Here is a 22942-nt window from a genome sequence, read left to right as displayed (position 1 = left end):
TAATATTTCTTAAGACAAGCCTAGTGAGACCTAAGTAATTTGAAGAGTAAGACAGAGGAAAGGCAGCCAGGCCATCTCAGCTTTTCTCCCCCATAAAACCCTGTGCACATAATACTTTGCACATAAACAAAAGTGAACAGGGCTGGACGCAACTGGGAAATTCACAGAGTTTCTGGGAAGATTTGCACAGCTGCTCTTCTTGACGATTCTAACTGCAGCAGTGATGAGGCCATTGCCTCTTTGAGCCCTTAAAGGAAATCCAGCCCAGGAAGGGTTTATTAGGCACTAAACTGCTCCAGTGCTGCCTGAAGTGCTCAAAAAAGTGCTAAAAAGTGCTCATAACCTTTAATTCAGAAGTGGGTCTGCCAGATGTTTTTGGTGTTTAGTGAAGTAATACATGAAAGACCATGCTAATAGTTAAAAGTACTTTATGGGTCCATACACACTAAAGAACACAAATCCTTGAAAACATGAGTAATTTCAGAGATCACAGCATAACAGAGGTCATTATACTACTTCCCCCGGCATTCCCTGAGTCAGTCATTTTTCTTCAACATTATAATTAAGAGGAAATTACCTGCTGAAATCCACTCTATCTGGTTACAGAGTAAAGGTCCTCACACTTGCTTGGAAGACTAAAAGCTATCATTATCATTAAACCTGCACACACTAGCTAATTTGTTATTAAATAAACAAAAATCTCATCAGGTTATTGTTACTGATATGACTATCAAGAACACTTCTGTCATTTCTGAAAATAATAAAGGAGGGATTTATTTTGTATTTACTATATTTTGGCACCAATGTAATTAGAAAAATCTCCAGAGAGATTTCTCAGCGAAGCAAGTTTTAATTATCTCAAATATTAATCATCTTCACCTTCTTTCAATGCAGTCCTACGTCTACAGCAAAACTTGAATATAGTAGACAATTCTTAAATAAAACATAGAGCAAGGATTGTACTTGGCAGGAATTGTGTTCATTCTCTCAAATCAAAGCTTACCAGACAGTTAAAGATTAATATGAAACCTAGATCTAAAGCTCATCCAGCTTTGTTTATTTCTTTTATTGCTACATAATTCCTCGAGTTTCCATTTGCTTTGGGGAAATGACAGTCATTTGTGATACAGCTGATAGGTACAAAAATGTTCCCAGCATTTACGTTAGATGATCAAGCTGCACACAGAGGGCTTGCGCAAAGAGGCTGTGGAGGGTACACATGTGCACCGTTGAGATAACTCTCAACAGGCATAGACAGATTGCAGTGAAATTGTAATACAAGAAAGTCAGAAAAATGGTGAGAAGCACAACACAACAATAACTTCTGAATGTTTTCATGCATATTTCTGCAAGCAATTCAAAAGAAAGCTTAGAAATGTGACTTTCACTATCCAAGTGGGTAACAAAACCCAAGTGAGTTGGCCCAGGAAAGAGCAGGCCCATGAAAAATACACTTCACTTTTATTTGCAGTCTACCTGTGAAGAGCTCAGATGTGCACCTGATAAAAGACCTAGATTTTATCCCTAAGTACTAGTGCAGAATAGAGCATAATGAAAACAGATTAATTTACCAAGTCTCTTTGTTCTCAATGCCACTTTCTTACTGAAGCCAGAAAACTTCTGAGGGTTTTATAGATAAAATGTGACACTGGTAAGGAGTTTAATAAATTACCTCCATCTGTAGCACTTGATTAAAATCTGAATGATTTGCATTGTGAAGAGTTCACTAAGGCAAATTTTGTAAAAGTAATTCTATAAAAAAGTATTTGAACGTGATGCTAAAAGCAGAATTTACAAGTGGCTGCACATGTTCTAACATACTCAGTGTAAACTATTAAAAATGGGATAGCCTACAGAGCAAGCAAATGATTTTGGTGGGTCTTATCCCATCTATGAGTTTTGAATGATGCACTTATGCATATTCACTTTAAATTATATAAACTCTTCAATTTGAAGGAGTTAATTCTTTAGTGTGTAACTTAACAAGGAGGCCTGGAATTCTGAATTCTAAATCTGGAAATTCTGAAGTATTAACTATAACAATCTGGACAAAAAGAACTGTCATGGTTTGAACATGTTTTGAGGGTGTTTTTGTTCAAGGCTTTTTCCAGCCAGGTGGAGGAGGGGAGTCCGGGAGGAAGGAGAGACAGGCACCTGACCCAGGCTAGTCAATGAGGTATTCCATACCATAGCACATGATGCCCAGGATGCATACTGGGAAAGAGAAAGCTGGAGGGAGAGAGCTCTGGAGAAAAATGGAGGAGGGAGCACATGGTGCTCGGCCAGGCAGGGTGGAGTGAGTTATGGGTTGGTGGCTGGTGGGGTGTTGTATTCTCTTCACTTGCTGTTTGCTGTATCATTATTATTTGTAGTAGTAAATGGCAGTAGGGGTTTTGTGTTATGCCTTAGCAATTAAACCGTTCTTATCTCAATCCGTGGGGGCTACATTCTTTGGATTCTCCTTCCTAACTCTCCGGGAGTAGGGGGACTTGGTTTAAACCACGACATTTTTTGGCGCCCAACGTGGGGCCCGAGGGTTTGAGATAAAAACAGATCTGAGCAGATTTATGGTCTCTTGTCACAATGCTGATTTATTGGCTCTTAGAGGTTTTTCTCTGGATCTCGCTGTTTCGGGATTTTGCCGGGTACTTTGTATATGGATTGGATGTGTTTGAGGCTTGGGCTAAAGCTTTTGTTTCACTGTACTTTGTGTCGGAGGCTTGTAATATGGTGGGGCTCCGGCAGCAGGGGGGGATGGACGTGGCCGTGGACTTGGACTTGTACCAGGCCGTCCCGCTGCTCTTCGCTGTCCTTGTCCTTATCCTCGTCGTCGTCTGTGTGGAGCTGCGTGAAGCCAGGAAGGAGCGGCCCCGGGAGCTGCCGGCAGCTGAGGCTGCCAGGGAGAGCGGCACGGGGAGCCAAACGGCTGTGGCAGAGCAGCGGGAGCAGGCGGGGGAGGAGCGGAGCAGGGCGGTAGCTGAGCACCGGGATCAGGCAGCCGGGGGGGTGAGTCCCGCGGCCGTTCCCGACCCTCCGACGGCCGAGAGTGTCCCCCGGAAGTCTCCCGCCGACCCCCAGCAGGATGCAGGAGACTACGCAGCACTTCCCAGCAAGGCAGAGGAGGAACCGAGTCCTGCCGCCGTTCCAAACCCCGCAGCGGCCGAGAATATTCCCCGGAAGTCACCCGCCGAGCCCCAGCAGGAGGCAGGAGACCAGGCAGCATTTCCCAGCAGGGCAGAGGAGGAAGATCTGGACTCGGGAGAAGAGAAGCTGATAGTGGGAGAGCTGGCAAGCACGGCAGCTACATCAGCCCCAGTGACAAGTGCAGCAGCATCATCTGAGAGTTCTGATGGTTTTGAATGGCTTTTGGGTGCCCTTGGGACCTGCCTGCTGATTGTGATACGGGTCAGCATGGTGGCACAGACACAGAGTGTGTTCCATCCACAACCATTTTGTCTGATCCCAAAAGTTAAGCAGAGTCAGGTTTGGGTCTTGTCTAGGGTTAGACAAGGATATAGGAGCACCAGGAGACTGTCCCCAAGGCTGGACAGTCATGAGTGGCAGGGCATGTGGGACAGTATGGCCAGGTATCTGATCCACTGGGCCCCTCCAGTGCTTTGGAAGCATTGGAGGTGGAAGGCAGCTGTATGGAGTCCCCAGCAGCAAGCTGTAGAACTGTTGAAGGGGACGGTGAATGATTTTGAGCCTGGTGGGCCCAGATACTTCAGGCTTTCAGTCCAGAGATGCAACATAGAGATGTCTCATGATCGAGAGGTGGACTTAAGAGTGATGGTGTATTGAAAATGTGGGATCTGGGCATGACGTGAATGGTATGGAATAAGGGGTGGATAATGTCATGGTTTGAGCATGTTTTGAGGGTGTTTTTGTTCAAGGTTTTTTCCAGCCAGGTGGAGGAGGGGAGTCCGGGAGGAAGGAGAGACAGGGCACCTGACCCAGGCTAGTCAATGAGGTATTCCATACCATAGCACGTGATGCCCAGGATGCATACTGGGAAAGAGAAAGCTGGAGGGAGAGAGCTCTGGAGAAAAATGGAGGAGGGAGCACATGGTGCTCGGCCAGGCAGGGTGGAGTGAGTTATGGGTTGGTGGCTGGTGGGGTGTTGTATTCTCTTCACTTGCTGTTTGCTGTATCATTATTATTTGTAGTAGTAAATGGCAGTAGGGGTTTTGTGTTATGCCTTAGCAATTAAACTGTTCTTATCTCAATCCGTGGGGGCTACATTCTTTGGATTCTCCTTCCTAACTCTCCGGGAGTAGGGGGACTTGGTTTAAACCACGACAAGAACATGAACTTTTTAAAACATGAGATAAAAATACTGTAGAAACTTACTGAATTTGCAGTATAATTCATATACAAATCTCCAGCAGACACTATGAAACCAAACAGTAATAGTTTTTAAAAGATCAAGCCCTGGACTGCCTGAAAATGCTTTTATTTCCAATTAAAAATCTGTGAAATCTCTAACTAAATATGTGCTAGCGTCTTACTTTTAGAGGCTTCCTGTAGAACAATAAGGACAATTACTCTCAATTTGATAAAAGTGCTCCATTGAACAAAAGCCTTACAAGACTGGATAAACCATTAAATCAGATGTTCTGGAGCTCTGGAAGCTGGCTGCTCATTAAAATTAGTGTTCTGCATCTGTTTCTATTGGCAATTCTAAATCAATAAATTCAGAATATGCAGGCGAATTAGCCATGGAACGAAAACAGCATTTACAGGAGCGTATAGAGGAAAAGCAAACACCTCGAGTTACATCAATTCTGAGAATATTCACCTTCTGACAAACAAAGCAGGAAACTAAGCATCTATCAAGTAGCTCATGTTGGTTTATTTTCAAAATATTTGGAGAGCTGCTTTGCAAATGTAGTCATAATCATCTGGCATCTTTCATCACCACATCACTTCAATAAAGCATAAACTGTTCACAGTGAAGAAAACTCCAAGGATTAACTCAGGTGTCCTTGAATAACTGAAGTATTTGTACAGACATCTGTACAGACCTGCTGAACATAATTACAGGTAGCCTCTTTGACAAGCAAAAAAGCAACCACCATTCAAATCCCTCTACACACAACTGTCTAATTTAAAATACAATTTTGTAAACTTTGGTATGTAATAGAAAATAAACGTGGCTTAAAGCTCTTTCTCCAGCTGTGATAAAGTTTGACATCTAAAGTTTTGAAGTAAACCACTGCTCTGTTGTGCATTTGGTTTGATTATTCCACAGAGCCACAAGAGTCCTTTTGCTTTCCTTTCTGTTGCTCACAAAGTGATAGTCCCTGTCATTTTAACTTAAAGTATACATTAGCTTGTGTAGGAAACAGATACCACACCTTTTTTTTTGCGTCCACCTATAGTGTGGACTAGGATTTATTTTTATTTTAAGCCAAATCAAAACCCAAGACCAAGAATGGAAAGGCAGCAAGAGGGAGGCAGTTTAAAAGCAATTTAAGCTGAGTCTCTATACAGCTGCTGAGCATAGAAGTGGTGAGTCACCCAGATGGCCCAAAGAGTTTATAGACCCTGATTCCACACATTTTCCCTTGCCACTTTTTAAGCATTTGAAGAAGCTCTTATTTTGGCCAGGCCACTTGTCATTCTTTGAGAGCTAAGTTCTTAAACTGAGCACTGAGAGGGGAAAAATAAGTAGTTCTGAGGACTTTCTCAGTGGTTGATCTTATGCATCTGTACCAACCCTGATACAGGCTTCAGATTTCTTCAGCTACAAAGAATCATCTCTTTGCCCCCAAAATAAATGAAAATAAATGCTGGCTGGGGATACTAAAGACTGTGCTAATAAAATTCAGAAGTGTAGGTGAGTCAGATACTGACTTCATTCATGCTTTGGAGACTCCAAGTATCTCTCCTTGTAAATACTTGAAAATATATGAGAGAAACCAAAACTACATATGTTTGTGTTAGCTAAAGCAAAGTAGCACTTAAAAATAAATATTTATCTATATGTTATTATTACCTCTTCCTTAGTTTCTAGAAGCATTTCTTAGGCACCTCCAGCAGAGATGCAGCATTTCTTTAGTTTCCCAGCCACATAAAACCCTTGCAAAGTTGTGTATTTCACACAGGATACCTGCTTGCACCATTTTTCACTTTGTCTTTTGGTCAGATCACTGTCTTCAACACAAAAGAGTCCATGGGGAAATTAAACTCAAATAGGATCGGTGGAATGCTCCCAGGAAAGAAAGCAAGAAGTTCATAGTGGAAAAATATTGTCTCAGTTTTATTCTATTTCTACCTGGGATTACTTAGGTATCTGCTTACACTGTATACAGCAAGCGAAACCAAACTGAGACTCACTGGAGCAACTTTGGCAACACAAATACAACAAAGCCTGTTTGAGTGACACCTGGTGCTCAGGAGTTCCAAGAGGGTTTTGGAGGCACAGCTTCACTATGCAGGGCTCCAGAGTTGCCCCAAACATGACACCTGACCCTAATGTCCAACAGCCTAAATTTATCCACTCCTAGATGCTAAGAAACACTAGATAAAAAGACCAAGTCCGTAAGCTCCACCTCGACAACACTTCTGGTAAGAAAACTCAGGATGATATGAGAGGGAAATCTTTGGGACACAGCTGTCTCTGCCGTTGCCCACTCAGTGCAGCCTCCTAAACCAGTGTTATCACCCTTTTAGCTCAATTTGCACAGTGCCAGTGATGCCTCACCCAACCGCTTCTTCATGGTTAGCCCCATGCACACAGTACGACCTTTCTCCTTCTCTTCTTTCAGATCTCTACACAACAAAATATTATACATACGTAAGTACTTACACCTTAAAGGGATTATTCAAATGACAGAAATTGTTCTCAACATTTCAACTGTAATGTTTCTAAAATCGAAAATTTTTATTTTAGTAAGGTTTACCTTACTAAAGGTTATTTAGAAAGAATTGAAGCTGTACTCAAGGGGTTTTTGGCAGCCATATAACCATGGCTCTAGTCTATTACCATAATTACCTCTGACTCCCTTGGACTGTTTTTGTTGCTTTCTAGTTAGTATTTTCTTACCCTTTACATGCAGTGTCCCTGGAACAAACTCTTCTGGGAAAGACAGGGTGAGCAACTATAGGATGTACTAAGTAATTTGAAAAATCAGATACCATATAACTATTTTAAAACTGTAGAAAAAAATATTCTGTGGATTGTTCTGATAAACCCAAGGACATTATGTTGATTTACCTTACTTTACGAAACACATGCAAATCAGAGTTTTCCAGCTTTTGTGGACCAGAATGGTATTTCAAATTAGAGTGTCTTTAACAAATATAAAAGCAACATGTGAAACGTAATTTATATTCCCAGTCACTGCAAAAAAAGTGAATTCAAACTGGAAAAGAAAGAAAAGGAAAGAATTAAACTGACATTTGCTCAAGACAGCCCTTCAAATCCTGTGCTGGCCTTTAAGTGAAAAGCACTGCTTTCTATGTTTTAATTGACATTTTACTAAGGACTGAAGGAATAACTATGAGAGATCTGTTATGTCTTCAGGACAGGTTCTTTTGACCACTTTGAAATCCACAGATCAAAATAAAAACAAAATACTTGGAATCATTTGAATCTAGCACAGATAATTTTTTATTTAATTTAGTAACTGTCAAAGGTAACGAGAAATCCATCGGGGTTTTTTTTTGCAACCAAACAAGTCCTATTATCACCAGTTGCATTAGAATAATATATATATTTACAAATATATATGTTATTTATATGCATATATAAAGGAATATATATATATATATATATATTTCTTTTCCTGGCCTGATAAAATAGATGTATTAATATTGTGCAAACAAGGTTTCACCAGGTTAAAAAACACAAAACACACAACTAAAATATTGATGATTGATAAGAATATTCTTTCCTTTAAGGCAAGTTTAAAGGAAGGTACTCTTGGTGAACAGAGAAAAACTCGTGTGTTTTTTAAAACAATTTCTTGTGAATTCATATCAAATACTTTGTGAAACCACTTAATGTCAAAACAAGCTCCAAATAAATAGGGATTTGCCAATAGCACAGAGCATCTAACCATGTTGGCTCAGTCAGAAAAAAAGAAAAAATAATTTGTGTCTGATAATTTTCTCTATGTTCTTTTTTATTATTATTATTTTTAAAGTAAAAATTATCAGCCATTAGTTTGAAATAAAATACCAACTTTCAAAAGCTATTTTAAGAGCTTTCCTCCACAGTTAGCTAACTTTTATGGCTATTGTATTCATTAAGAAGCTAAGGCTAAATTAATTTTTAAGCCTGCATAAAAATCAAAGGAATAAAAAGTTGATTTTGAAGTACATTATTTTAACATTACTGCCATATGCATTTATGTGTGTTATAATGGTAATAGAAAGGATCCCACATTCAATTATTTTGATCTCTTGTGCAGGTTCACCAATTTCTCCACAGAAGGGGAAGTGATCCCCATCTCTTTAAAAATAACACACTCAAATCCATATAAAAGAAAGCCATATAAATATATGGGGAAATCACAAGAAAGACATCTGGGGGACATAAGCACTTTAGTTCGGTTTTTAGTCTGCCATTCTCATAACACTTAGAGATGGTCATATTTGCCCACTGTACAAAACAGTACAAAACCTTATCCATGTCAAGTTTCTACATTTATCTGTTCAAGTGATAGTAACAGAAATGTTAGAAAAGGAGAGTTCAGAAAGGCTTGGGTTTTTTAAATGAAAAAGTGAAATAACTTTGCATTATAAAATGCTTATTCCACAGGACTAATAATTGTTATAACTATATGTTGATCAGTTTTTGAACTATTTTGTTTCCCCCAGTATCTCAGTGATACCTTATTTTTTAAGATTTAGACACATTACACATCCATGGATTACAAAATGGAGCTTGTGGGCAAATAATTTATCGACACCAAAATATCTTGTTGTAAGTCAACAGATACTATTAAATGAAAGCTGCACAAAAACAAAGTTTAAAAGTGATTCTCTAGACCCAATAAATATTTTTTCTATCCTCACTAACCCATTCATGTCAGAATTTCCAGAATAGAAATTAATCTTCTTGTCCCATTTCATTGATCCATAGCATCCTTTTCTGTATCTTTTTCTCAAGTTTGGTATGATAAAACTGCTAGAAGCAAATGTGTACTGGTGTAAGGGGCAGAGGCAGGTCCATAGGACTGTGACTAGTGAATTTAATATTTTAGATTTTTACTTTGGCAATCAAAAAATCATACACTTTCAACACACGTGCACAACCAGTTTTCCCCACTCTCTACTGGCAGATCAACCTGAAGTGACTCCACTTGTGATAAGGACAGAGGGTTTCCTTTTGAATTATTTGCTGCTAACTGCAGAGGATGAGAGCTCTTGAACCTTCCTTCTTCCTAAGTCATTCCTAGGGAGAGCAACAGAGGATTTTCTCCAGCTAAGCAGATAGGAATCAAGAAAGCAACTCTCTGAAATGCTGAATGCAACTCCAACCCTTTTACATCCAGGTAAGGTTTACTTATTTGGTGGTAGTACTCCAGCAGTATGAGTGCTTTATTCAGGAAGAAATGTTAGTAAAATGCTACTACCTGTCTGCAATATACAATGTAAATATGCTTCTAATGCAACACAGAGACTTTGCCCACTTTGATCTCTATTTTCATTCTGTAATTCCTAGGCTACTGCACTAAACACATGGAAGAATAAGACATTCATGAAATGCAACAGTAAAAGTCATTCAACGAGTAAAATTAATAGTCTTAAATCAATTTAAAAATTGTTTTCCATCACAAAACCAAACCAACCAACAACCAAACAAAAAAAAAAACAACCAAAAAATAACAAAACCATATATAAGCAGTCAAACCTACTTTCCCCTGCAAATCACTGTTTTAAAGTGACTAAGACAATGGTGGAAACCTAGGCCTGGTGTGCCGCAAGGAACAGTGAAGGAAATAAAAAGCACTAGACTCCCACAGAGCAAAAAGGCAGTGGGATTAAGAGTGTAAGTAGTCCACAAAAACCTGAACACTTACAAAGCCTTCTGAAAGACGGTAGCAGGGAGTCCTAGACTTCTACAATTCTGCTAGAGGTATGCCCCCTTGCCTAGGCAGAATGGTACAAGCCCAGGAAAGGACCAGGTGATGTGGGTACAAGTCTGGTTAACCTTGCATGTCCCTGATCTTCACAGGTGCTTCCTTTTTACCTTTATAGAAATTTTCTTGCTTGGAAGACTTCTACACACCTGCAGATTTACCTCAAGTTTCTCATGAACTCTGGCCAGCCTCTTTCCTGGTTGTTAAAATATTTTGTATGGAAATAGAGTTAAAAGTCTGAATCCTTCAGTCAGTGGAAGGAAGGCAGTCTAGGCCTCTAGTGTCCCATGGAAAGGCTTTTCTTAGCAAGATTAATATAAAAAGATACAAAGGGAGGAGAGTAAGCACTGCCTCTGCCTCATCTTTCTCCTGCTGCATGCTAAAAGTATTCTCAGATGTGTCTCTTAAGGGGAGCATAGGTACCTGCCAGAAAGAGAACAGGCTGTGCATTTTTTTAAAGCATCTCTAAAGCAAGACATCTCTAAAGCTGACTACTCTGCTTTTAATTAAGCAGGCTTGTGATTAACATGTTTGGCTGGTTGTGAACATACTCTGATGTGCCTATGCCCTGTGGAAGGAGCTTAACCCACTACATCTTGGATTCCACATGCAAGCAGAGGACTCAAAATCAGGCACCAATGTCTCTTAATACACCTCTTAAAATTGTCCAAGACTAGCCACTAAGGCAGAACTCTGTCCATTTGTTTTGTTTACTACTGAAATAACGTCTATATTCTCTGCTACCAGATTCCTTAAATACTCTGTTCTGCTATTAATTGATAACTACTGCTATTCATTACCAACTTGATGATACTACTGTCTTTCATATACATTAAACAAACAATAGTCCAGATCTTCACCTGTTATAAATTACCTTAAATACCTCAAAGTTCAGAAATACCCCACTAGGATATGTCACCTGCAATGAATTACTCACCTTTGCCTATTAGGACTTTTTACAAGGGCATAGTAGGACTGTCTTACATAAACACTACTTTAACATTTCTGTTCTTGGGTGGTAAATAAATTACTATGTAGCATATTTAGCCAAGCTACATTTTATTTGTGTCAAACAATGCCACCGGCTTTTAATGTGCATGGCACATTCTCTCTGAACTCTTCTCCCTGAGGCTTATTCTCATTAATATGCCAAACACTAACAATTAAAAATTAAACCTGACTGGCAGAACATCTTTGGTTTTTATTGTCCTCAGTGTATCGTCTGGTCACCAATGTTCACCAACCTCTGATTATAAAAATTGATATTACCCTTCAGAAGAGCTAACAAGTCAGAAATATGTGCCCAGTTCTGTCAATCAAGTGCTTCACCAGGGAACAGCAATAAAAGACAGTGGCAGAAAGAAACTTTATCCCCAAAACAAGTGCACTCAGTTCAAATACTGCACATTCAATATGGCTGACTGGTGAGCTGTACAGTTCCACATGACCCTGTAATGTCTCTGACTGGAAATTCACAGTGACTGTGAAGTCAACAAAGAAATAATTTTACAAAGTTGTGATTTGTTTCCTCTTTAAGCTGCAGAACTGTACCAAAGACAGGCATGGCCTCCTTTCCCACCTATTCCTCTCATTTATCTACACTGTAAAGTTGGATAAAGAACTTTCCAATAATCTTCCATTGATTTGCCAGATTCAGGAACAACCACTGTAAATGCAATCTCTGTCCAGAATGACAAAGGACAGGCTGCCATAAACAAATGTATGAATTACTATTCTGTAAAACTCATAGTAATCGTCTTTGTAGTTGAAAAAGTTAGGTCACTTATAAGGGTTAAAGATTTTTTCCTCTTGGGTGCAGACTATTAATATAACCTTTTTACTTACTGGAGGATCTTGATCCTCAGCTGAAACCGTAGTGATAACAGTGCCCTTGACTGCATCAGGAGCAACCATTCCCCTGTAGAGTTTTTTGCTAAATACTGGAGAGTAATCATTCATATCCTGCAAAACATAATTAAGAGTTTAGTTCTGAAGTTCAAACAACATTACAGATGCATTCACAATAATTTCTTGAAACTCTATCAATCACTTCATAGTCATTAGAAAGCCTATTTGCCATTCACTGTCTCTCTTGAATCTCCGCTCCTTTGCTGCTGCACAAAACTAGCACACCAGGAGAAGGTGCCAAAGTTTCAATAAAAATATTCATGTGAGACAGATAACAGAAGGAGATTTTGCAGAAAAACACAGTCTCACAAGTAAACAAAGCAGAAATTTCCATGACACCTGCTTCTGAAGCAGTGGACCATAACATGGCTTTGCTAACTTTCTAAAATGAACGAACTGCTGTTTTTTTTGACAGCATTTATTACCTCTAATATGCAATAAGTTAAGGGAAAATATAATGTCAGATTAGTATCAACACTTCATGAGAGCCTAAGATGGTGTTATTCAGACTGATGGGTATGTTATCAAAACAGAAGCTTCAAAGGCCTAATTTCACTGCTGCAGTAGTGTGTGCATGTACATATGTATACTTTCACATCTAGACATGCATGCATAGATATGTAAGTAATATACTTTCATGTGTACCTCATTATGTGAAAGATATATCCTTACCCAAACACCAGGCTGTGTGGAACTCTGTGAGCCGTGCAGTCAAATGCATGACTGTGACATGTAGTGCCATGCATCAGGGGCCATGAACATTTAGAAATCAAATAGCTTCATAGATTATTAAAAAGGTAATCACTCTGACTGTCCTAAACTGTCAGGAACTTGTTTTTGGTTTTGTCAAAATTCTCTCACAGAGAGTTCCAGAAAATTTATCTGTATGTTCCTTTCAAAAAATTTAACGTACCTCTGTAAATCACTGTCTGTATTCTACTAATAAAATTTATTTCTCCTTGTCTTTTTTTTTTGCACATATGGATAACATAGATTAAATTTGTTTTTGTTTTTGTTTTCTTTTAGTTCATACAATAATATCTCTACCTGTTGTCACAGCTCTTCATGCTGCAAATGCAATATGCCAGTACTGGCTAGCATACCATATTACACAATCATTTTAAACACTCATCCACACCTCATCAGAGAAAACAACAGTATAATAAACATCTATATATGAAGAAGAATGGCTGTAACATGTCCATGAATGTGCAGTGAATGCCTGAATAATTAATGCATTGTGTTCTGCTGAAATGTCTGTTATTCAAGTCTTCAAGGCACTGGAAATGCTTTTTCTCTCATTTTCAGATTTTCAAAGAGACAACCGGATCATCAAATTAAAAGCGAATACTAGGCAATTCAAACTAGGAGAGAATTCAGATGAAAACATTTTGGAAAAACATCCAAATTCTAACAGATTAGCATTTCTGCATGGAATTACAGGCATTGAATCTTATCATCTCATTTTCTTGACCTGTTTGCAAGAAAGTAATTTACTTCAGCTGAGAATTTAATACCCAGGACTATTTTACATAAATAACCATGTTTCTCATCACTCTTCAAAGTGGCGTTGTGCTAGTAAAAGAAGCTATCCTTTGTTCCACTTTGCTCACAGAAGCTCCACTCCAGAGCAATATTTCTCTCTGGCAGAGAAACCAACATCATACAGAAATCTCACACTGTAAGATTCCATTCATAGCCATTCTACCTCAAAGAAAAAATGGGAAACTATATTATTTGAAGCAGACACCCAGGAGTTATGAGTACAGAAATCCTATGCGGTTAGCAATGGAACATCAAAAATCATCTCCAGTATGACAGGAGAAACATGATACAACACTACATGCATAGGTCTTACAACTGTGTAAATCTTTGTGTTTGAAACTGCTTTGGTTCATAGACCTTGAAAGGTTTCCAGCGGGACACACAACCTTTTAAAAAGTGCATACATACAGAAAAGACACTTGTCCTTTCATATGAAGTCTCTATGTGGGGTAATGACACCCCCCCCCCCCCCTTTTTTTTTTTCTTCCAAGGTTTTGCTTCCCATGATCCGGATGCTAAGGATCCCTTCAATAATGCAAGCAAAGTTTCTGAAACAACCCAGCCTTTTACATGTATCTATTAGTTTATTTTGAATCCATCTCTTCCTGTGCACCTGCAAATCCAGAGCCATATGTGGTCTTTCTTCTTTGGTGTAGCAGCAAAAGACTTCTCTGCTGTTTGCTCACTAGGGAGCAGGGAGAATCACCATATGATGCTTTTGTTATCATTTGAATATATCTAAGTGCTCTTAGCACTTGAAAATCCATGACTTAGGTATTGGAAAGCATAATCTGTTTAAAGATGGTAAACTATATCCTTGGCTACAGAAAAAGACTGAGACATCCTACCTAACACACCTACTTTTCAAGATATATGGATCAGTACAAAATACACAGGAACACAAAGCAAAGCATAAAGTAGGACACAGAAAGCCCTCTGCCTCCCTAACTTATCTTTCCTCTAAGACAAGCTTTATGTATGATTGTGCCTCATAAATCTTAGCTGAGCTGAATGAATAGCCACCAATTGTTTCAGTAGTAACTAGACAGAACAGTTCCATATGCTTTTCTTCCGGGCTCATCTCTTCCTGAATCCTAAACCAGACACTCATTTTTTTAGAGCAGACCTCAAGTTTAAGTGTTTCCACTTTTAAAAAAATTGAAGTTCCCCATAAGAATCACCACAGGTCTTCTCATTGTACAGCTGCAGTAAGTGCACTACAGAGAGAGCAAGGCTGTCATTATGGACAGGTGATCAACTCTCTTGTACTCATCACAAATGTCTATGGTCAATAACTGCTAGAAGCAGAAAGAGGATGGTTTAACACACAAAGCATGCAGTTGGCATGGAAATTAGGGTGGGGGTTTTGGGGTTGTCTTTTTTCTTTTTTTGTAATGCTTTCTTTTTGTGGTCAAAGTCTTGGTTCAGAGATGGGAGGAAGAAATGACTCTTCTGGGCAATTTCCAATGAAGAAAGTAGAGATTTTGTTAGACACATTTTGTAGAAATTAATATAGTATCATATCCTTCAACTGGTATAATTTCTCTTTACATATATGTGTTATTGGCACTTAAAGGTACCAAAAAAGTCACAAAAAGAAACTACTGATTTTCTAAGAAAAAATCATGACCATCAAGGACAGAATACAGTCTAGAGCTGATTCTGTTAGAACACAGAAAGAATGCATATGTGTTTTCTGTGAATAGCTCAACAGATCATGGGCATAATCCACTCCATCCTACCCCCAAAACTTGTGCCTCTGTAGCCAAGGTCCCCAGCGCAATTCTGTTAATTGAAGTGGACTTAACAGTGAGTAGTGTTCAGCATTCCCTGACAGACACAGAGATACTGTTTTCAGATTTTTATCACAGGGGGAACTTTGGGCAAGAAGATAACATTTAGAGAAAGTACTGAGGTTATGTTATTGCTGGAGACCAAAGATACAGATCTGTTTTTGCACAGCTAAACAACTGAAGATTATCTGATGGATTCTGCTTGAAACACCACTAAACCTGACTTTGCATAGAAATGGATGCATTATATGAGTGCAATCCCTAACCACAGGTTAGGAATAGGGTAGTAAACTTCCACAAAGTGGTAGTAAGAAGTAATGTAATCACCTTTTAAATCTGGGGCATAATCTTACACGCGCTCTTGTGGCCAGAATGCAGCATGTTACAACTGTTCACAGTTCATTGCTTCAGTCACATAAATCCAGGCTGCTATTAACTATCAGACACACACAAAAACTATTTGAATGGAAAATATAGGTAATGAATTATCTATATATCTCACTTTAAAGTACTTGGGCTGTGCATTTTGACAGTAAGGTAATGGTAGCCATATATTTATAAACACAAAACAGCTTTTGTCACTGCTCATCTAGCTGCAAATTTATTACCTTTTCAAACATCATTGTTTACATAACAGACTGAAAGTCAAAGCATAAAAACCCCAAAGCTTTCTCTCTGTCATAGATGATCTTTATATACACCTTTTTGTTCCATATTGTTTCACATTGCTCATGCTGAGCAGCACATAGAAGCAGAACAGGACACATCCTTACATCCTTCCTTTGCACAAAGATCAATAATCAAGCATGAAGAAAGCACAATATGGTAGTGATGCTCAAATACTATTGTTCTTGAGAATCCACATTAGTACTATCAAAAGCAAATTAAGACATATTAAGAAATTTCTTGCTTGTTAACTCAGACCTCACCCTCAACATGTGAACAATCCCACTTCCTGACCAACTTCCTTTCCCTCTGACCAAGGCACATCTCATTCACAGGATTAAAAAAGTCGCTGTTTAGCAAAAGGCTTGCAGGAAACAAATATTGACCTGTCTGCAAAGATTATGAAAATGCTGAACAAAACTATTGGTGAACTAAGTCATCTAGGAATGTCAATGAGGAGAAACAAAGCATGGGGGAGGAAAGGCATTAAAGAGGAATCGATATGTAATTTAAAAATCATTAAGACACTCACTAGCTGTAATGCACTAACGCTAAAGTAGGTGCTTCAAGACAGGTGGTAACTGCCAACATGAGAGGGCAATACACAACTAGAGCAGGAGAAAAATACCTGCAGTATAGTGTTCCCAGCATAAAATTAACTTGTAAAATTAAATGGAGTTCAGAGACATTATTGTATTTTTGATTTATGGGCACACCAAGAGACCTTTAATGCTTGTACTCCACTAAATTGAGAATATAAGCATTTAACATCTGGGTGAAATAATCCCTTCTTCTTCCTCATTCACTAGGAAAACACACAACTTGGATTCAAATATCTGCCTTCTTCCTTGCACCATCACTGCCCCTTAACTTCCATTGAAGTGCATACAGCACTGTGAGTCCTGTATGCGCAGCGCAGCACAGATGGCACAGACCTGTGTACTCACAGGCAGCAAGCAAAGGAGCACTTTGCCAGCTTCTGCATCTTGAAGTCATTATGATTTACGACTGTCTTTGTCACAAACTGGAGCCAGTGCTCCTCTATGACTTTGCAGTGGATTCTGCAGATCCATTTCCCAAAGGATCAAGATGTGCATATGAAAATAAAATCCCATGCTTCAAAAACATAACCTGAACAGTAGAGACTGAGAAGATCATTTACACCAAGAGTTGCTATGGTAGTTCCAGGATATTAGGAAAATCCTACCTGAAGGAAGGAGCTGGATACACTGGGATTACAGCTCCTTCCTGCTGGTTGCCGAGAGCAAGGCAGTTGTGATGAGCTAAGGATATGGCTCCTTCTCACTCTAGTGAGCTACAGCTCCACCTAGTAACTGTTACCATATGTCAATTAATAACATGCAACATTAGCACCAGTGGCAGATTTTTCCGATTTTCTCATTACCACTAACCTAAAGACTTTCTAAAGAATGATATTTATTTTTTAATGTGTTTTGTTAGCAATCTGGTTTTGTAAAAGAAAAAATAAAGCATAAAACCATGAGTTATTTTTTCATCAGCTATCTCCACACAAACAAGCAACTCCAGATGATACTCCAATATATTTAATATATTTACACGTATATACATATACTTATGTATACATAACTGTATCTATTTCAGGCACAATAATTTGTGCAAATGCCTTTTATCCTACAAAGGCAGCCCTGCCACTGCACTGCAAAAAAATGCTGTCTTTAGCCTTCAGTGCACTAGAGGGCAGCTCTACCAAATGGGAGTGCAGATTCTTCCCCCGGCATCCACAAAAATAAACGCATTTTACCCTCTCACAACTTCCTTCCTACGAAAATGGGGTTATACTTTTTCACATCTGTCATCGAGGTTTTGGGGTGTTTTTTGCAGCTGATACAATCAGTCTGATTTTAAAATTCCCCCCTCCATTTTTTTGGGGGGGGATGGGACGGGGGTAGGTTGTGACCCAACTATAAGCAATATTATTTATTAAAGTAGCTGTAAATCCATGACAGCAAAATCTAATTATTAATCTGCTTAACAGTTTCAGAAGGAAAAGTTCCTGTCCAAGATCACCAAAATCACATATTCTGTTGATTTATCTAGATCACTAAATGAATCAACCCTGCTTGGATGATTTTTACCATTATAAACAGTACATGTGCAAAGTTGCCTACCTGGAGAGCTGCATTACAAATGCAATTTTGCACAAGGCTTCCCTTTCTTCTGGCCTCTATCCTCAACAGTTAAGCAGAAAGCATCTAATCATAAAGGTTCTAAAAGTCCAAGGAAATGTCTTACTCTCCTATTTCTTACCTGTTGAAAGAAATCACTCATTTTTGTTAAAAATGAATGTTACATTGTCTTTGTTTGTAAATACTTACATAAAGAGTTTGAAGTATAGCCACGTGTTTTTCTTACCACTTCAGGATTACACCTGCTGATACCAAGGTTTCCAGCCAACTATATCTAATTAGAAATCAACATTCTCTTGTTATAAAAACCAGCATGACTGAATAGTATCTGAGCTAATAAATGCATATTATGCATTTAAAGCTTCTTTTGCAGTCTGCTGGCTTTTATGACAAGCATAATAAATATGGGGAAAAAAATGCATTTTTAAAGTGATCCCTCCTTCCAATAGTATTAAATGTACATAACATAATCCCACAAAGGGAGAAATAAAGAAGGTTTACTTCAAAGCATAGCATGTCACACACTGAAATTTTCAAACCTTCCCAATCTTTTTATACAGCTACAGATATGTATCTGTAATTTTCTGCTGTCATTTTGTTTCAAACTTCTGCCACTTAAGTCTATGTGCACATTAGCAGAGCTGGTGGCTTCCCATCTGAGCTGCCTCCAAGTATTATTAATCCCCTGATGTTTGGGGACTTCCAAGAGCACATTTAACATTCCTCTGCATATCCATGAAACTCTCTTCTACGGAAAGGAAAGTGGTGTTTTAGTATCACTGTATTTGAAAATCATTATTCCTCTTCTGTATCCTTTAACCATAGAAAGATGTCACTCAATGCCTTATTACAAAAAACAATAAAAATCCAAGATATCTTATTGTTAAATCAGCAGAGTAAAAAAAGAAAAAAAGCCAAACAAAAGGTCAGAAGATATGACAGACCCCAAGAACATCCATAGCCTGGACTAACCTCACCTAGACCCCCCACACACCCGTGCCCTTGGGCCCAGGACCCCATTTCAGGCCAGTTGGGTCCCTGACTCCTGCTCCAGTTATGCTGTTGGATACCAGTTTTCAACTCTGCTTCTGACCCCACCCCTTTTTACCCCTGTCTGGATTCCCTGGACAAACCCCTAATGGGGTTTATGCCCTCACCATGTCTGGGGCTATTGGTGGAGGCTGTTGATCTACCTGCCTGGCTCCATTTGTACAGGGACTGTACCCAGTTGAGGAAGGAACTGCCCACAGAGTCATTAAGCCCCTCGCTCATCCCTCTCTGCAGCCTTGCTCACATTAATCTCTCACAGTAATTTCCAATTTTTTCATCTGTTTACACCCAGTTCATGAAAAAAACAGGGAAGTGGGAAGAGAACCCTTTTTAGCAAGTAGCCAGGGAACCAAAGAATATTTGACCTCTGCCACAAGGCCTGACCTTGCCTTTCACCAAAATGGTTTTTGGGCCCAAATGAGCAAGGACTTTCATTTTGATGCAATCATGCTTTGCAATGGGTTCATAAACCTCTGCTTTGCTTTAAAGGAAATGGCAAGTGCAGGTTATCCCTTTGCAGAAACCTTTCCAGCATGGCACTCATTGATATTAGCACAGGATGGTATTCTTTGCTACCATCATTACATTTCAGCTACAGAATCTGTAAGTGCTGTACTGTCTTACCATCCATTCCTCTCATCCATGCTAACTGGTAATAGCCATCTAATGCCCTCAATTCTTTCTCCAATTTCTCAATTTCTGTAAATCTTCATTTGATTACATTCCTATTATTAAACTTAGTAAGTTCCAAAGCCTTTCAATATGATGCTAATCAACCTTATTCAGAACAGTACAAATGTACTAATTTAATACTAAATATTAAAATGCAAATTTCATATGCTTTCATGTCACAGTGATCATAAATTACATGATAACCTAAAAATAAGTTTTAAAGCTTTTTTAATGCTCCTTTAAAACAAAGTCTCTGGATTTGGAGTCACAGACTCAGCATAGAAGCAGCCGAAAATTTGAGCTGTGACTTCAGAAAACTATTCCCTTACAAGTCAGTTAATTTTTCTGAAAGAAAACCAAAATGTTATTCAACTGCAATCCCTTTACTAGAAAATTGTCTCAATTTTACATTTACATTAAGTCCGCTGAAGTAAGCCACGACCTGAAAACTACTCCTAGGTTTACCGCAAGTATTTGAAATATTGTTTAGTTTATATATCAACCGCAGTGACTAATTTAGGTCTGAGGTCAGAGAATCAAGCAATGCTGAGTGGCTTTGAGCAGCAAGTTCAAAATCTTTGTGTTGATGCTGACAAAACACTCTGACAAGCTGTATGAAGCAGCACTTTGAAATTTTTCTGTAATTGGGTGCAGTGTTTCTTTACACACGGTTCTTTGTCTGAAGCTATACAAACCAGAGGCTTGTTAACATGGTATAATAGCCTCTTTTTCATGTTTAGTGCTCAGTAAGCCCTAAAGTAGCTCATAATGGAAATTAAGGGATAACGTTAATAGTGGAATACATGAGGCAATAAATGGCTAGCCGATGATTGAATGGATAAGTTGATATTGAAAGAAAACAGAAATAGATCTGTTTACTGGCACCATAGTCCAACACCATGCCTTTTACATCAATAATGACACTAGAAAATAGATAAATAAGCAGTTAGATTTTGAAGGAAATACAGATGGGTTTTCAAATCTTCATGTAAGTTATGTTCAACTGCTGTTCTGGACTGCTCTCTTACTCTTTAAAAGGGAAATTATTTTCATTGCATGTTAGAAAGGAAGGATTAACTTCATGGATATAAGTTTAATGAAAACCCATAAATTTGATTTTAGAGATATTAGAAACTGATGATGTTTTTCAACATTAACTGATTCACTAATGGGTTATCTTCCATGTAGCCTTCATTACCTGTATAATTTCTGCCAGAAATTCTTCATTATTATTGTAATTAAGTCTCACCTTAACATGAGATCCTGCCATAAGAAAGCAATGATGTATTACTGCTCAGCTGCTCATTAGAAACAAGACTTGACTGAATTTTTAGTAAATAACTGCGGGAAGAGAAAGTAGTGGCAGCTACACATAGACTTTAACATCTGGTGGAGGAGGGTCTGAATCAAAATGTACCTCCTTCTCCCTAATGACAACCTGTGGATCACTCTTCTCCCATTCTTTCCTAGTGATAATTTAAGTGTTTTACAGACTAAATCCTCTCACTCCCCAGCACTATGCAGCAGTATAGTAAATGTACTCTGTGAGAGGAGACAGTCCTGCTGTAAAATTTTATCCCAGTTGTTTCAAATGCTGGGTCCTTGTGTACTGTCTCCAACACATCTTGATTTCTTTGCTTTGCTGTTGGCTCTGTTTGGTTTGAAAAGGTGATTCATCCACAAAAATGCAGCTAACCCTCCTACCCTAGAAAAGTAAACAAGTTACATTTCTCCTTGTTCTGATTCAAGGTTTAGGTTGTCAGAGAAACAAAGTGAGCTTCCTTCTGTGAGCAGATTGGAGCCTTGCACTACTACAGCATAATGACAACCAAGAAAAAGCCATTTTCTTCCAACTGGAATATGCAGGACTGCAGGAATTATCATGCTGATGAAGGATCATTCAGAGCAACCGTGACAAAGATTTTTCTGTTACACATTTCAAATTCATCTCAACAATAAGTACCTATCAATGCATATAATACATGAACTAAAGCATATGATGACTCCTCAGTGGCATATTTCTCTTGAAAATCTAGTTTGACAGTTGCAGTTTGTGTACTCTCTGATGACAGCAATATGTTTATTGATGTTCATGGCTATAGTCAGTTTTCCTAAATCTGGAAATTCACTGTGTAATGTTTATAACAGTCCACTGGGATTAAGGCACAATAGGAATTATATGAAATACTTGCCTGGCACTATGTAACATGGCATTGCTAGAAACATAAATCTATTTTTATTTACTCTCATTGCTTTGAATTATCAGTCAGAGATTATGGCTTCATTACACTACACACTCTCATGAAAAATTAGAAAGAAAACCAATCCCAGAACAAGGAGAAAAAACAATTATAAAAGTCAAGAAACAGACAAAGTAATGCAAAATAATGCTGGTAATAATAATAATAATAGGACACAGTATAAAATATGCAAATACCTTACAGGCAGGCCCCATGATACAGAAATTCTTATCATATGCATTTAGGAACACATTACTCATTTAACAGCATACAAACTGGAAAAAGGTCTTGTTTCTGTTAAGAAGCTCTATTACCACAGTAATTGTTTCCAAATGCTAAATTATAATAATAAGTGCATCATTTGAACAGCAATGATTTCTCTTCTTCCAATACTGGGAAACATTTGTATTTCCCAGTGCATATACTGCAAAATGTACTACAGGCATTCTTAGCAAATGTTTCAGCCCTCTCAGACACAGACTGAATGCAAATCTCTGCCATTCTCATGGTGAGAGAAATTATGCCTTGACAGTGACAAACCACTGAAAAATAGCATAGAAATAATTTCTTGGAGTTGCTAATGTTTTTATCCCTTAAACTCCTGTCAAGATTGATAAAATTTGCTATGTCTAACCTGTATAATTATATATATATGTATTAAAAAAAAACAAACAAACAACTAATACCAATAGATAAAAAAGTTTTGTTTTCTCTTCTACAGATCAGATTACAATCATCAATTATTCTGGATGAACACTTGTGCTATCTCCCAGGCCATGCCAAGACAAGATGACTCATTACTACTTTCA

At 38.4% G+C, this 22942-nt stretch overlaps 1 protein-coding gene across 3 annotated transcripts in view; it reads right to left on the bottom strand.

Annotated features, from left to right (window-relative positions):
- The window catches only part of PCDH15 (protocadherin related 15), a 353847-nt gene that overhangs the window by 101712 nt on the left and 229193 nt on the right, over positions 1-22942 (bottom strand). For all 3 annotated transcript variants that reach the window (XM_013130209.3, XM_013130207.2, XM_013130208.2), the window contains exon 20: positions 11937-12053. In XM_013130209.3, coding sequence (XP_012985663.2) covers positions 11937-12053 — 117 coding nt within the window. The remainder of the gene's footprint in view (positions 1-11936; positions 12054-22942) is intronic.

The sequence above is a fragment of the Melopsittacus undulatus genome, chromosome 4 (genome assembly GCF_012275295.1).
Source record: "Melopsittacus undulatus isolate bMelUnd1 chromosome 4, bMelUnd1.mat.Z, whole genome shotgun sequence".
In the NCBI taxonomy this organism is placed as follows: Eukaryota; Metazoa; Chordata; class Aves; order Psittaciformes; family Psittaculidae; genus Melopsittacus; species Melopsittacus undulatus.
Note: the sequence above shows the minus strand (reverse complement) of the source record. Positions and strands in the feature narration are given on the sequence as shown.